Here is a 15,451-nt window from a genome sequence, read left to right on the forward strand (position 1 = left end):
TTCACACATACCCCATCAGGTTCAAAGGTTTTCAGACTTTTGATGACTGTTTTCTTATAAATCACATTCCTTAATGTTTACAGAACATCTCGACCCAATTTATTAAAAAAAAAAAAAAAAAAACAAAAAACTCTGAGGGCTTTTTCCATTACTTTATTGAAATAAAAAACATTTTCCAAACATGGATTTTTATATTAGAGGCTGGCATTTGATATTTGAAACTTTATATTCTTGTGCAAATAAAGATGTGAATTTTAACTTTTGCAACTTAAAAAGCAGAAACAATTATAACTCCTAATTTAGGAATCCTGGAACTTTATAACTCTTTTTGCTTTATCTCTAATTTCCAACTTGCAAAATTCCTCTCATTGTAGGATATGTTGCTACCTTTCTCCCACTCCTTTTTTGGTCAAAATCTTTGCTTTCCTAAGTTAGGCAATAAAATAGAAACTTCCCTCTCCCCGCCTCCCCCATGCAAATTGGCAATTCATTTGTAAAGTTGTCTTAAAGAATTGCATGGGTACACTTAACTACCTTGCTCAGCTAGTATATGTGAGAGGCAGAAATTAAACTCAAGTCTTTCTTTACAAGTTGTAAACTGTTCACTCATCACTTCCCACCATTTGCAATCTCAATACAGATTAGTCAAGTATGAGACACTCAAGGGTCCACATCTTTTATATACTACCAACCACTCAAAGTCTGGAAATTATTGCCTTATTAATTTCTGTACTTACGTCTTACATCCAACAATCTTATCATGGGGACTGGTGAGACTTCATTGAAAAATCCCTTGGTCACTTCCCATGCCCACTATATATTATATATAATATATATATATAAAATTTGTGTTCTTGAGATATGTTACTGAAGCTATTAAAATGCTTTTCAGAATTAAGCTTCATATTTACACCATGGTGAACAGTCTATATTCATTGTTTCTTTCCTAAAACCAAGATGAAAAATTATTTTCAATTGCTTTTAAATGCCCTCTGGACTTTTACTTATACTATAACAAAGGAAACAGAAACAAAGGAAAAACCAATAATTCTTTCCCATAGCAGAAAAAATTCTGAAGATCCAACAAATATTTCTCTTTCTTTTCCTAATGTTACCAAGTCTGGTGCTCCTTTCTTCCTCTGCTGTACTATTTGCTCAACTCCCTGTCCAGGAGTAGATGAATGACAAGCATAGAAGGTTAAAATCAACCCAGTCCTTTATGTTTTGAACTATACATGAGGAGTCCTGGGGAAGAGGTGAGGTTTCTGGGAGAAATGTAATGGAAGCTTTCAAAGGATCCCAGAAACACCATTGTTATTGCTGTTTTTCAATTTTGGAGTTGTTCAATGGTGTTGTTCAATCTTCGGTTGTATTCAACTCTTTGTGACTTCATTTGGGGTTTTCTTGTCAAAGATATTGGAGGAAATGATAATTATCATTTCCTTCTCCAGCTCATTTTACAGATGAGGAGACTGAGGTAAACAGGGTTAAGTGACTTGCCCAGGGTCACACAGCTAGTAAGTCTGAGGCTGGGTTTGAATTCAGGTCTTCCTGATTCCAGACCCAACACTCTATTCACTGCATCACCTAGCTGCCCAAAAAGTATCATAAAAAGCTCCAGAGTGATAATTTATGTCTTCTCTAGTATTCCTGAGGCTTTGATCAAAAATTCCTCATTGCATCATTTAATGATTAGCCTAGCTTGATGTTCTGGATTGAAGATCATGCAACTGTTTTCTTTATTCTATGCCTCTTCTCTTTCCTAGGAAGAATGTTCTTGAGGGAACTAAATTAAATGAACTATGAGATTGATTAGTCTTGTGAAGATCAGTCATTGGTGGACAAGTTGGGCCCTAAAACTCCTCATTTGGAGCCACAGTTATAAATTGACTACAGGGGCTTAGTAGACATTCTATCATGTACTGTTTTATTAATGCCATACTAAAGAATGAGACATCTAATATAATATCCAAATATGTGCATTTGCTGGGGATGCTGACTGAATTATGTTTTGGTTACATGACTTGTAAACATTAAAATTTAACAAATTCAAATACTAAGTTGAGTTACTGGTTGATAAGAACTCAAGGACTATACTGATTAGATAGAACCATACTATATAACGTATTTGATCATGCATCCTATATTGTTAGAAAAAATTTAAGCATACCCTGGAATACATATGTATGTAAATATATATATATATATATATATATATATATATATATATATATACATATATATACACTTATACCTATATGTGCATATATATACATATACATAAATATATAATATTTTATATGTATTTATAAATTATATACATGTACTATGAATTAATATGTGAAATAGAATGGAGTGCAATGGAAGAGTATATATTAAGTGTTCATTATGTGCCAAGGATTTTGCTAAGTACTGGACAAATATATATAAAAAAAAATAAGGTATTCCCTGATCTGAGAAGTTCACATTCTAATAGGGAAAAACAACACTGATTGATGGGTTCAGCTCCTTGGCAGATCTATAATTCCTAGGGTCCACCAATAGAGCAGATGACAAAACCTAGGAGTCTTTAGGATGCAGTATCAAGTCAAAGAGAAATACCCACGGGTCTAATGGATATAGCTGCAAGGGATAGATGCTAAGGTTTGGTGGAACTTAAGGAGCAATGGGAGAGTATCCTAGACCATGGTAAGTTCACCATCTTACAAGAATAATTATAGTTGCTGACTCCATATACATCAAAGTTATATGGGCAGCCCTGTCTTCACCCAACACTCAATGGGAATAGGGTTGGTGGTTTCAAAGGTTGGAACTGATCAAGGTTCAGATTTTTTAAATATCCAATGAAGGTATGCATATAAGGTCATCCTCTAGTCCTTTATGGAACTTGGACAGAAGGTTCTGGGAAGTAAAAAAGTAGGCTCTAGCTTTGTTCTCAAAAACCAATTGAAATCTATGCAACTAGGAGGGAGGGAAAGGTATATATATTATAAATTTTCTATGCAAAAAAAAAATTTTTAAGGTGAGATAAAGATCAAACAAATATTTTTTAAACAAATTTATTTACATAGGGAAGAGTTTAAATCTGTGATTTCATTAGCATAGAAAACTCACAGTGAAGAAAATTCCTCTACCAATCCAGAGCTGCTCATTCTAAGGACATATAGTCTTAGAAAATTGCCTGGGAAACTGAGACATTAACTTAACCTCCAAACTTACATAGCCAGTATATGATTGAACCAGGTTATCCTGGATCCCAAGCTTGCTCTCCATCAACTGCCTCTCCAATTTAATCACATACACATATACATACATATACACACATATATTTTTGTTCTCACTAAAAAAAACAGAGATCATTGATATTACTATTTAGTGTGAACATTATAATAACGTACCCTTCAACTTTTTAAAAATCTTGGTTCATTAATTTGTGATGCTGGGATATTAAAATTGTTTTCTATATTCAGTTTATTTACACAATTGGTTTTAATAGCTGATGTAACTGGGGAAAAAAAAGATGCTGCATAAAGATATGTAGACTCAAACAGAAATGTGTTATCATCTGTGTTTACTAATCACACTAATTTTTCAATCCTATTTTCTACGCAAACTTTTGTTAAAAATTCAGGCAGTAAATTTCCATTCTTCCTCATATCGATCAATTTTAAAGATTTAGCAATTTTTTAGGCAAATAGATTCAAAATCAGCTGAAACTCTTCATTTGGAAGATCTTTAAATAACTTAGAAAAGTCTCTTTACAAGTATGCAGCTAAGAGATGGTTTAAAAGTGACAAATATTGCTTTTGGCAACAGAAACTTAGCTTTTAGTTTTCTTGGTAATAGGAATTACTTCCTACTACCATTGGATAATATCTCAAAGCACAATATGAATGTAAAACAATTAATTTAATGACAGAAAATCTATATTTCAAATAATCATCTTTTTTTTTTACTGGCTTTGTCATACTTTATTAGAGTATCATGTTTTCACTTTGCAGCATGACTGACAAAGAATTTTTACCAAAAGTAGGACAATAATATTTTTACCATTATCAATTTTTATCATTGACATCAATTTGTAGTTAATTTGCAAGAATCTTTTGAAACCATCTATCCATATAATTAAGCTGCAATACATCAGAATTTGAAAAATTCAAAATTTCCTAAAAGTGAACAAACAAATGTCAATCCATGTCAATTCCTCCACATTGTAGAACTTCAATTCTTCCCTCAGGTTACTTTAGAAACTAACTGACTGATGATGGAGCTACTATCTATTAAACATTAGTAAATTTTAATTTCTTTTTTGATGAAAGATATATATATATAACTAAAACTTCCAAAATTTTCTTTCTTCTAATTTAAAAGACCACCTTGTACACTATCCTCAGCTGTGTGAACACCACTATTAAGGCTACTGCTTTAAAGTAATAATCATGATCATGATCATTATGATCATGATCAAGATCAGTAGCTTTATAGAGAGCTTTAAAGTTTGCAAAATGCTATTGTCCACTTAGAGAGAAAAAGGAGTAGAACTGGAAATAAAAGGTCATTCACCCTATTTGATACATAATCAAAAGACATAGACAGTTTTCATAAGAAGAAATTAAAGCTATTTTATTCACATAAAAATGCTTTAAATCACTTATTGATTTGAGAAATGTAAATTGAAACAACTCTGAAATATCACCTCACACCTAGCAGATTGGCTAAAATGACAGAAAAGAGAAATGATAAATATTGGAAAGCATATGGAAAAGTTATGACATTAATGCACTGTTAGTTTAGTTTTAAACTGGAGAATAATTTGGAACTATGGGCTCTAATGCATACTCTTTCACCCAGCACTGACAATATGAGGCCTATATCTCAAAGAGATGACAGAAAGATGAATAGGACCTAAATGTACAAAAATATTTATAGCAGCTCTTTTTTATTGCAGCAAAGAATTAGAATTTGAAGGTATGCCCATCAATTGGGGATTGACTGAAGAAATTGTAATATATGATTGTGATGAACTGCTACTGTGTTATAAGAAACGATAGACAGTATGATTTCAGAAAAAGTTGGAAAAACATATGTATGATGCTAAGTGAAGTGAGCAGAACTAAAAGAATATTGTACACCGTTACATGGTAATAGTAATATTGCATCAACTATGAATGACAGCTATTTTGATTAAAACAATGATCTAAGACAATTCTGAAGAACTTATTTAAAAATGTTATCCACCTTCAAGGGCAGAAGTAATGGGATCTGAGTATAAGTTGAAGAATATTTTTTTTCACTTAAAAAATTTTTTTTGCAAAGTGGTTAATATGAAAATATGCTTTAAATGACTTCACATGTATAATTGATACCACATTTGTTATGGGAGAGGGAAAGGAGAGAAGAAAAGAATTCAGAATTCAATTTTTTAAATGAATCTTTAAAATAAATATTTTTTTAAAAGTATATATCAGTACATTTCTAGAACTTCCATTGGACCAAGATGTAGCATATAATCACCAAGGTGAATAAAATTCCCCAAGGTCTTGTCCCTTTTTGTGAGTTCAATTAGATTAAGGATTAACACTGCACTGCAAGGCATTTTCTTCACAACAATCCTATGAAGTAGACAATATAAATATTATTAGCCCCATTTGAGAAATGAGGAAACTGAGGGTCCTAGAAGTAACTTGTCTGGAATCAGTTATCTGATAAATATCTAAAACATAATTTAGTCAGGCCCCCTGATTTGTAGAAACTCTCTCTACTCACCATGAGGCTTCTTGACATCCTAAACTATAAGCTGTCTAAAGGGTAAGAAGTATGTATTTGTGTTATTTATAGAGCCCGAATAAATATCTATGTATTTAATAAAAACTTGTTGATTTATTGAATTAAACCATGACTCTTTCTTTAATCTTTTCTATGGCTGTGAATTTTTTAAAAATATTTTTTGATTCAATAGTATTTTTCCAATTACATGTAAAGGCAATTTTAATATTTTTTTTATTTTGAACTCCACATTTTCTCTTTCCCTCCTTCATCTCTCCCCTCCCTAAAATGGTGAGCAATTTTATATAGATATAAATGTGCAATCATGTCAAATACATTTCCATATTAGTCACATTGTAATAGAGGAAACATAACAAAAGGAAAAATACGTAGAAAAAAAAAAATGAAAATAGTATGCATTAATCTCAATTCAGACTCCATCAGTTCTTTTTCTGGATATAGATAACATTTTCCATAATTAATCCTTTGGAATTGTCTTGGATCACTTTTTTGTTGAAAAGAACCAAGTCATGCATAGTTGATCATAGCACAATATTGCTGTTACTGTGTACATTGGTCTCTGGGTTCTGATCATTTCACTTTGTATCGGTTCGTGGAAGTCTTTATAAGTTTTTCTGAAATCCACCTGCTCATCATTTCTTATAACACAATAGTATTCACTTACATTCATATATAACAATTTATTCAGCCATTCCCCAACTGATGAATATCACCTTGATTTTTCATCACCACAAAAGCAACTGCTATAAAACATTTTGTATATGTAAGTCTTTTTTCTTTTTTTATGATCTTTTTGGGATACTGACCTAGTGGTGGTATTTCTGAATCAAAGGGTATGCACAGTTTAATTGTTCCTTAGGCAAAGTTCCAAATTATTCTCCAAAAGAGTTGGAATAGTTCACAACTCTATCAACAATGGAAACAATGGATTAGTATCCCAACTTTCCCATATCTTCTTCAATATTTATCATTTTTCTCTCCTGATATTCATATTATATGTCTGTGAATCTTTAACCCTAGAGTTTCCAAATGAAAAAACTGTAATAATCCTATCTCCTAAAAATTAGAAGTTTAGATTATATTAAAAGAAGATATGGGCCTAAAAACTAAATCTATCTCCAGTCCTACCCACTGCCTAATCTTCAATTCTATCTATGGATATTTATGAATTGACAACCCAATTCTAACAAGTTTAAAACTGAAATCACATTTTCTCTTAAATCTACTAAGAGCAATTTCTAAAACAATTGAAAATTCTAAATGGCTATATGAAAATGTATACCAAAATGCTGATAGAGAGGTGTAAATTCAAACAACTCTGAGGTTTCACCAAATAGCTTGAAAATCTGGAGAAGTGTAGGAAATACTGTCACATAAAAACAATTGGAGCAGCTAGGATGCAGTTCATAAGTTCTGGAAAAAGAAAGTTGTTGTTAAGTCATTTTTCAGTCATGTCCAAGTCTCCACATCCCAAATGGTTGTTCTCTTGGCAAAGATACTGGAGTGGTTTACCATTTTATTCTCCAGCTCACTTTGCAGATAAGAAACTGAAGCAAACAGGATTAAATGACTCATCCAGAATCACACAGCTAGTAAATATCTGAAGCCAAATTTGAATGCATAAAGAAGGGTCTTCCAGATTTCAGGCCTACAACTGTATCTAATGAACCATCTTACTATCCCTGGAGTAAGGGAAATCAGAGTTCAAAGTCATCTAATTTTTGTTTGCCTTAGTTTTCTCATCTGTAAAATGGGATAATAATAGCACCTACCTCTCTGTCAGGTTTATTATAAGGATCAAATGCAATAATATTTATAAATCACTTGGCCCATTGCTTAGCACATAGTAGGTTCTGTTATGATCATTATTGATTTGTCTTAGGTCACACAAGTCAAGCAAGCCACACCTCATCGATTTGACCTAGAACCTCTGACTCCAACTACTACTTTTTCTATTGCACCTTGGCAGCTTCAGAAGTCACTTAAACTTTAAAGGTTCCAGGCAATTTACCAAAATTGTTTGTTTTAGAAAACAGCCAATCTCTATCAATAGAAGGAGTTTCAATTCTATTAAAAATCCCTACATAGATGCAACACAGATCTAGACATAAAGGAAGAAAAAAAAAGGAGGCAAATAAAAGATTTTGTAATATTTGATTAGATAAAGGTTTTATACTTCAATAACTGGTCTAAACATCAAATTCAGTCATTCAACAATCAAAATAACTGAACACTGACTTTTATTGACAAAATGGTAGAATCACATTATGTCAAATTCCAGATTTGACACATTATGTCAAATCTGGAATAAAACTTAGAAATCTCTATTCTGGAGTGTTGTAATCTAAGGTAGGTGAATTTGTGAATTTTTAAAAATATGTATTTAACTGTTTCAGTATAAATGTTTTTCTTTGTAATTATGATATTTTGCTTTATGTATTTAAAAACATTTATTCTGCTTCTTCAGGTAGCAAAGCCAGTTTATTTATATGAAATCAGAAAGATCTAAAAATAAAGATGGTGCTTTTCAAGCTCAGAAATCTATATTTGCTTGGACTCTGGTCTCAATTTCAACTTACATGTGGTCTGAGGCAAACAGCAATACACAAAGCACTGGAACCCAAGCTCCCTCTGGTACTGGAAAGTAGATTTAGCTCTAATTTTTGTGACAGATGGAGTTGATACTCTGAAGGGGGAGGGGGAAGGGAGGGAGAGTGCAGGGGAGAAAAAAAAGCCAGGTTTTGACAGGCAGCGGGCTCCCTATGCCTCTTGTGGTCAAAGACCGTGTTGCTGTGAAATTAAGGTAGCAATAAAATTCAACGATCCTCCAAAGGAAGGATCTACTAACTACCCTGCAGGACAGATAAGGAACTTCATTTCACAAACCCGATCAAACATTTCACTTCATAGATTAATAGAAATGTAGATGAAAGCCTGGCTGAGTCCTTCGTGCAACTCTGATATGTTCTTGACAACCATCAGATTTTTGGTATGATCAGAATTTAAAAGTATCTCGTCATTTTTTATATTTCACATTGAAGATGCTTTTATTACTTTATTGTTTTATCAATTTCTTTACCGTACATTTTAATGCATACATACTGTCTCTAACTCCTTTCTAAAAACATGTTCTTTTCTTTTTTTAGTGAAATGGCGAAACAATAAAACAGCAAATAGACGAAGGCAGCACTGTTTTTGGAAATGAAGCATTACGCCCCCGGGGCATACATCTAATTAAAGTGTTATTCATTGTGTCTTTTTTTTTTTTTTTAATGATTCAAATGCTCGAGAGTGAATTCCGCTGATTTTTAAAATAATTATTTCATGATTATGACTCAGTGAGGGGAAATCGGCAAACTAAACTGATTTCCTGACCCAGAAGAAGGCACAGATGGGGCCGGGGAGAATTATAAAACAACAAATTCAAAGCAAATCCAAAGCCCGGTTGCTTTGCCGGATGCAAACAGCTGCCTGAAGCAAACCCTTGCAAATTCGTTTGTGCACGAGTAGGGACTACATTTCTGAGCCTCCTTAAAAGTAGGAGGAGCTCCTTGGGGCTGCTGTCAGTCTCCTTAAGCCTTTCCTTTCAAGACTTGAATGTGAGCGGCCCACCATCCCCCGTCCTCCCTCCCCCCACCTCCCCAGCCCCGCTCTAGTGGATAGTTAAAAAAAAAAAAAAAGTTTCAACAACAACAGGCATGACCAATAGTATCTCGAAAAGTCGGGGAAGGGGGCCGAGCAAAGGGCGAAAAGAGAGTGGAGAAAAGGAGAAAGCCGGAGCTACCGAGAGCGAGGGACTGGGGAACTGCAAGGAGAAGAAGCGTTGCTAATGTTTTTATTTGTTTGCTTTTCCATGCATGCATAATGAGGAGGGATCTAAGCACGTTGCAGTGGCTCCAAGAGGACTTTTGTATTTAAAGCCTCACTGGGAGAAAGTCCACACACTGGATCTGGGGAGCTGCTCCCTAGCGCTTGTTGACAAGGGGAGAAGCATCAGCAGTAGAAAGACGCGAGCAAGCCCGTTTTCTGCCGCTGAGAGTTTCTTCTTGTCCTCCTTCCTTCCAGAAAACGGAGATACCAGAGACTTCGGAGAAGTACGGGGTCGAGCTGCCGAAGTGTGGTGGGGGAGGGGACTGAGCAGTGGAGGGACAAGAAGACTTTTCCACTGCAGAGAACGCGGGCGATGGGCAGAAGCTAAGCAGAGCAGCGGCAATGCGGCCGGCGCAACGTTGAGAAAAAAGAGAAAAAAGCCCGGGACTGAGAGAAAGGGCAACTTTCCCGGGCAGCTCAGCCACACAACGGATCTGCCTGGGGAGAGCAAGATGAATTCTCGCTGCAGCGCGTTGGTGCAATCAAGGGAGCCCCACCGCGGCCCCTTTCTCCGGAACCGCCAAGGACAGCGCTGAGTTCCACCGGTTACGGGGGACTTTTAGGGGGGATATTTCTTGGGGAGAGGATTAATTGGTAGATTTTATTTTATTTTATTTTATTTTTGTTTTGGGTGGGTTTTTTGTTTATTTGTTTGTTTTTCCAACCAGAGAGTACCTTCAAACCAAGCACCCTAATCATCTTCACCAAGACTGGAAAATCTAGCCGCGCGAATGGATTTATGAAAACCCTCATGCAAAAAGTTGGCAGGAGTTTAGCAAACTTTTGCACAAACTCCACCTCCGGTGCCTCCTCCTTGTGGCCCTCCTCCCCTCCGTTTCCCCTCTTGTCCGGCTGCTGCTGCTGCCGCTGCTGCAGCGGCGGCGGCGGCGGCTGCCGCTCCTCCTCCTGCTGCCCGCGATGGTGGCAGGTTTGCTGGGCTGCTGGGGCGGCGGCGGCCGGTGGTGGACAGTGCCCGGCACTTGGCTGTGCTTGATGGCGCTGCTGCTCCTGGGCTCCCCTCCGCGGGGCTCTGTGCTGGTGCACGGCCGTAGGCTCATCTGCTGGCAGGCGCTGCTGCAGTGTCAAGGGGAGCCCGAGTGTAGCTACGCGTACAACCAGTACGCTGAGGCGTGCGCACCAGTCCTGCAGCAGCAGCGGGGCGAGGAAGGTGCAGCCGCGGCCGCCTCTTCTTTCCCCTCTTCTGCCTCCTTCTCCTCCCGCTGGCGGTGCCCGAGCCACTGCATCTCGGCCCTGATTCAGCTCAACCACACCAGGAGGGGCCCAGCATTGGAGGACTGTGACTGCGCGCAGGATGAAAACTGCAAATCTACCAAACGTGCTATCGAACCCTGCTTGCCCCGGACGAGCACTGGGGGTGGGGGCACCGGCGGAGGCGCAGGGGGTGCAGGCGGGGGAGGCGCCGGGGGAGGCGTGATGGGCTGCACTGAGGCTCGTCGGCGCTGTGACCGGGACAGTCGATGTAATCTGGCCCTAAACCGCTATCTGACCTACTGCGGGAAGCTCTTTAACGGGCTGCGCTGCACTGATGAGTGCCGCGCGGTGATCGAGGACATGCTGGCCGTGCCTAAGGCTGCTCTGCTGAATGACTGCGTTTGTGACGGGCTGGAGCGGCCCATCTGCGAATCGGTGAAGGAGAACATGGCTCGGCTCTGCTTCGGGGCCGAGCTAGGTAACAGCCCTGGCAGCAGTGGCTCAGATGGCGGCCTGGACGACTACTACGATGAGGACTACGATGATGAGCAGCCGGGGCAGCGGGGAGGTGGGGGGCTCGGAACGGCCGGAGACTCACAGTACGAGGAGGATGGGGTCCCACACCCCCATCGCCCAGGCGGCGGCGCTGCTGCAGCAGCTGCTGCAGCTGGAGGAGGGCGCGGGGAGCTGCCCTACGGAGACGCGAGAGGCAACAGCGGCTCCCGCTCCACTCCCGAGGGCGCTTGGACTCTGCTAGTCTCCATTTTGCTGCTGCTGCTGCTGCTTCGGCCGCTGTTGTAGCCTTTTCTCCCAACTCCTCTGGTCCTCCATGTGTTTGGTCAATTGATCCCGCAGTCACCCCACTCGATTCCGTTTTCCCGGGTCTGCCTCCCACCCTTCTCTTTCTTCTTCTTCCCTCTCTTTCCCTATCACTTTCCCGCAGCCCCCAGCGTACTTAGATCCTACTCAATCGTAATAGTACTTGGTACTTAAAACAGTTTTAGAAGAGTTGGGGGATACTTTGTTTCCTACTTCTCCGAACTCTTTTTCTCTTCTTTTCAAAACTAATCAACTGCGTCCTGGTTTCTACCTTCTCCACTATCTCCCTCCAATAGCCACACCAATTTTACACAGTTCTCTTTCAGAAAACTAGCGAGAATACAGTCTCTTGGATTGTTGTGTGTGTGTGTGTGTGTGTGTGTGTGTGTGTGTGTGTGTGTGTGTGTTTCCCTCCATCCCACTCCCATTCCAGCTCCATTATAGATACTCCAGATCACTTGGTAGGCTGGAACCCCGGTTTTGCAAGAGACTTAAAATGTTAATGGAGTGGGAGAGGGGATAGAAAGCAGTACTGGAGGAAAAGACATACCCTCAGACTGTGGGGTTCTGATGAGTGCATTCTTCCCAGTTTTATCCCATCCAGTTCTGGGAGAGTTGGTAGCTTACAGAGAGAGATTTGAAAGAGATAAGCTTGAAATGCTGCTGTAGGTTTATTTGCAAAGTCTTCTCTAAGGTAATGTGCAAATAGTCTTATGGTTTGACCTATTAGAATCTTTTAAAGAGTCAGCTACTTGAATTAAAGTCACATTCATTCATTCATTTCTTTCTCAGCGTCAATGCCTAGAATATTCTTAGTGACTAAAGAAGCAGGGATCAAGTCTTTATTGCCATTTCACTCCCTGGGGAGGGGGGAAAAACTGTGTGATGGTGAGTAAAGTACTTAGCTAATTTCATTCCTATTTAAAAAAGAAAAAAGTTTCAGATCACATTTGACTTTCCGTTTCCATCACCCAGTATTCAAACTCAAATGTCGATGTAGGAAGTTATTAATGATACTAAACAATGCAACTTTTGTTTTAAAAGAGCGGTGCACTGCCATCTCCGAAAGACACTTTGTGGTGTTTAGTGGTTATGTTTGCGTTTTTGTTTTGTTTTGTTCTGTTCTGTTCTTTTTACATCAAGAACTTTTGTGTACCTTGAGAAATTATATTGCCTCTACTCCTATCAGGGTGCTAAACTCTGGTAAATCTTATATAAAATGTATTTAAAACTGGGATTTGTTACCAGTCGCTGTACCTTGTATATAGAATTTTTATAAAATGTATGCTTCAAAAATAATTTATTTTTAAAAAAAGAAATTAAAGTTTAAAATTTACGTTCATGCTACTCTTTTTTAAAGAAATGTACAGATTTCATTTGTTTTAAAGAATACAAAATACAATAATCCATGTGAAGTATGCTCTAGGACAGCAAATGTACAGTGTATTTTATAGATTTGACGTTAACTTTCTTATTTTTAAGAGAATTTATGGACGATGTTGTTGATTTATATAAATACATTTCCAGACTGCCTTAAACATTGTCTTTTATAGAAGGCATAAGAAGTCCTATGTAACTGCAGCTTTGTGTACTGGTTTGTTAAGTGTGTACATCAGTAAAGAGTTTTAAATAATGAATGTAGTGAAGTTGTTTTTTTAGAGTTCCCTCATGTTAAAGCCAATAGTAGAGAAAATGCATCACCAAAGTTAAAAGTACACACCAAGACTTACAATTCCATAAATAGAAGTTTTACTCTTACCGTGGATACTTTGATGAACAATTAGACTTCTGCAGATAAGGCAGTAAGAACACTTAACCTGGAATAACTTCACTTGTTTTTATGATTTAATGACACACTTCTTATACCTATAAAATCTTTTCTCTTGTGCATACTGAGATTATCAAGAGCCCTCATTCTTTCCCCTCCCCCTTCCCTCTGGCTTTCTTTTCACCCAGTAAAGTGGTACCCTCCATGCTACTAGACATTCTTATACAATAAACCATGCCAATAACATCTCAGCCTATAAATGGGTCCCCAAATCCCAGGATTTTGAGGTAAAGTTAGCAATTCTAGCAAAAAAAAAAAATAGGCAAAAGTAAACAGCGTGAGGTGTGGAACAATTAGCAGAACGTGTAATATTGTTGTGAAGAGTTGTTTAGCAATGAGCTGAAGGCTGGTTTTCTGCCAGAGCTACTGATCTACACTCAGACGTCCTTAGATAAATAATTACACTCTTAAGCTGTGTCGAGTGCTGATACACTTGACCTTGTAAATAGAAATGTTTGCAGTAGGAATAAACTCCGGCATTGGAAAAATCTTTTAAACATTAACACAAAAGAGAGAGCTCAGTTCTCTGGGGATTTGAGTCTGAACCTAGCCAAGCAAGGCACTTGCAGGGGGAAAAAAAGTTTATTTATCTTCTATTCCTTGTGTTTATTTAAAGCTTTTCATTTTAAATGCTATGATTGGAAGGCAAATCAGAAGTTTAAAAGCCACCACAAATAAACTTTGTCTGAGGGGTCGACAGATTAGCTAGATCTCGTGTCTCTTTATTTGATATTAACATGTGTAGAGAAAACTTAACCAGATTTCTCTGCTGCCTAAAGTAATTAACAAATCTGTATCTCTCTCTCTCCCCCTCCCACCAATTTCTACCTCCCTTCAACCCCACCCACTCTCATTTCTGAGGATTAGTTTTCTTTTAATTCTCAATTCTCCCTCATCCCTCTTGTTTATTTTCAAAGATCTTTTCAATGAACCTAAAACCTGGGCTTATATATTCATATATTATCAGAAGGTTCAGGATAGTTGTACTATCAAATAACCATTTATGAGTATAATGTGCGTTTGTGATCTAAAGTCACCTGAATGGTTGAGTAAACATATTGTTAAAACAAAGCTGAAAATGTTGTTTCTTTAGGAAGAAGGGACAAAGGGTGGCTGGAGACACTTGTAAATGGAATCAGCCCTCTTTACAAAACGCTGAGTTTGCAAACCTTTTGAGCATACTCTTAAATATATTTAAATGTGTCTTGATTCTATCTATGCAGTCTATTTTAACACATTTTTTACTAAAAAGTTGTCTTTGTCCCAGTAAAAAGCTCAGTTTTCCCCCAGGAAGGAGTAAAAGGCATTAGCACTAGAAAAGGGCTGATAATTAACTACTACAATAAACTGAAGACTTGATTTTACCGGCTCCTGTCAAAAGCATCTGCCTGGAATAAATCAACAGAGAGCACCAGTGGGGAGGGAGGACACGAGTCTTTATGCTTCCTTCCCTGGAGAAAATGAACACTGATCAGTCATTTGTTTTAATTTAAATTATTATACAGAGGAACCTAGTACCTACCTTACTAGTTAGCTGGGAGATGGATCTACAAATTTATGGCAATATCAAAGGCAAAGGCTATTTAATTATTGTTTTTAGTGAATGGACAGCATATTTCCAGCTTCTCCAAAGCAGGAAGAATTTTATAGATGTTGACATATGCAATATCTTCACCTCTCTAGGGAGCCCGTTGGAATTGTGGACATTTGGCAGCCTTAAATGAAAGTACTATGGATTATCATTAGAGGAAGAAAAGACCAACGCTTTACCCCTAGGAATCCAATAAGGATTTTTTCTAGAGTGTCTTGATATAGGAGGTGCACAATCAATGTAGAATGAATGAAAGCATGATTTGAAAACACCCTCACTCCCAACTGAGATCTTCCAGAGTGAAAAGGAACTCCTTTCTAAATTTCATGTAAAAGCATGTGTTC

The 15,451-nt window shown here is 37.7% G+C and overlaps 1 protein-coding gene across 1 annotated transcript; it reads left to right on the forward strand.

Annotated features, from left to right (window-relative positions):
• The first annotated feature begins 10,450 nt into the window (after positions 1-10,450).
• Positions 10,451-12,069, forward strand: GAS1 (growth arrest specific 1). The gene has a single exon (XM_051997018.1). The coding sequence runs from the start codon at positions 10,576-10,578 to the stop codon at positions 11,668-11,670; it is 1,095 nt and encodes a 364-aa protein (XP_051852978.1). The 5' UTR covers positions 10,451-10,575; the 3' UTR covers positions 11,671-12,069.
• Positions 12,070-15,451: the final 3,382 nt, after the last annotated feature.

The sequence above is a fragment of the Antechinus flavipes genome, chromosome 1 (genome assembly GCF_016432865.1).
Source record: "Antechinus flavipes isolate AdamAnt ecotype Samford, QLD, Australia chromosome 1, AdamAnt_v2, whole genome shotgun sequence".
Classification (NCBI taxonomy): Eukaryota; Metazoa; Chordata; class Mammalia; order Dasyuromorphia; family Dasyuridae; genus Antechinus; species Antechinus flavipes.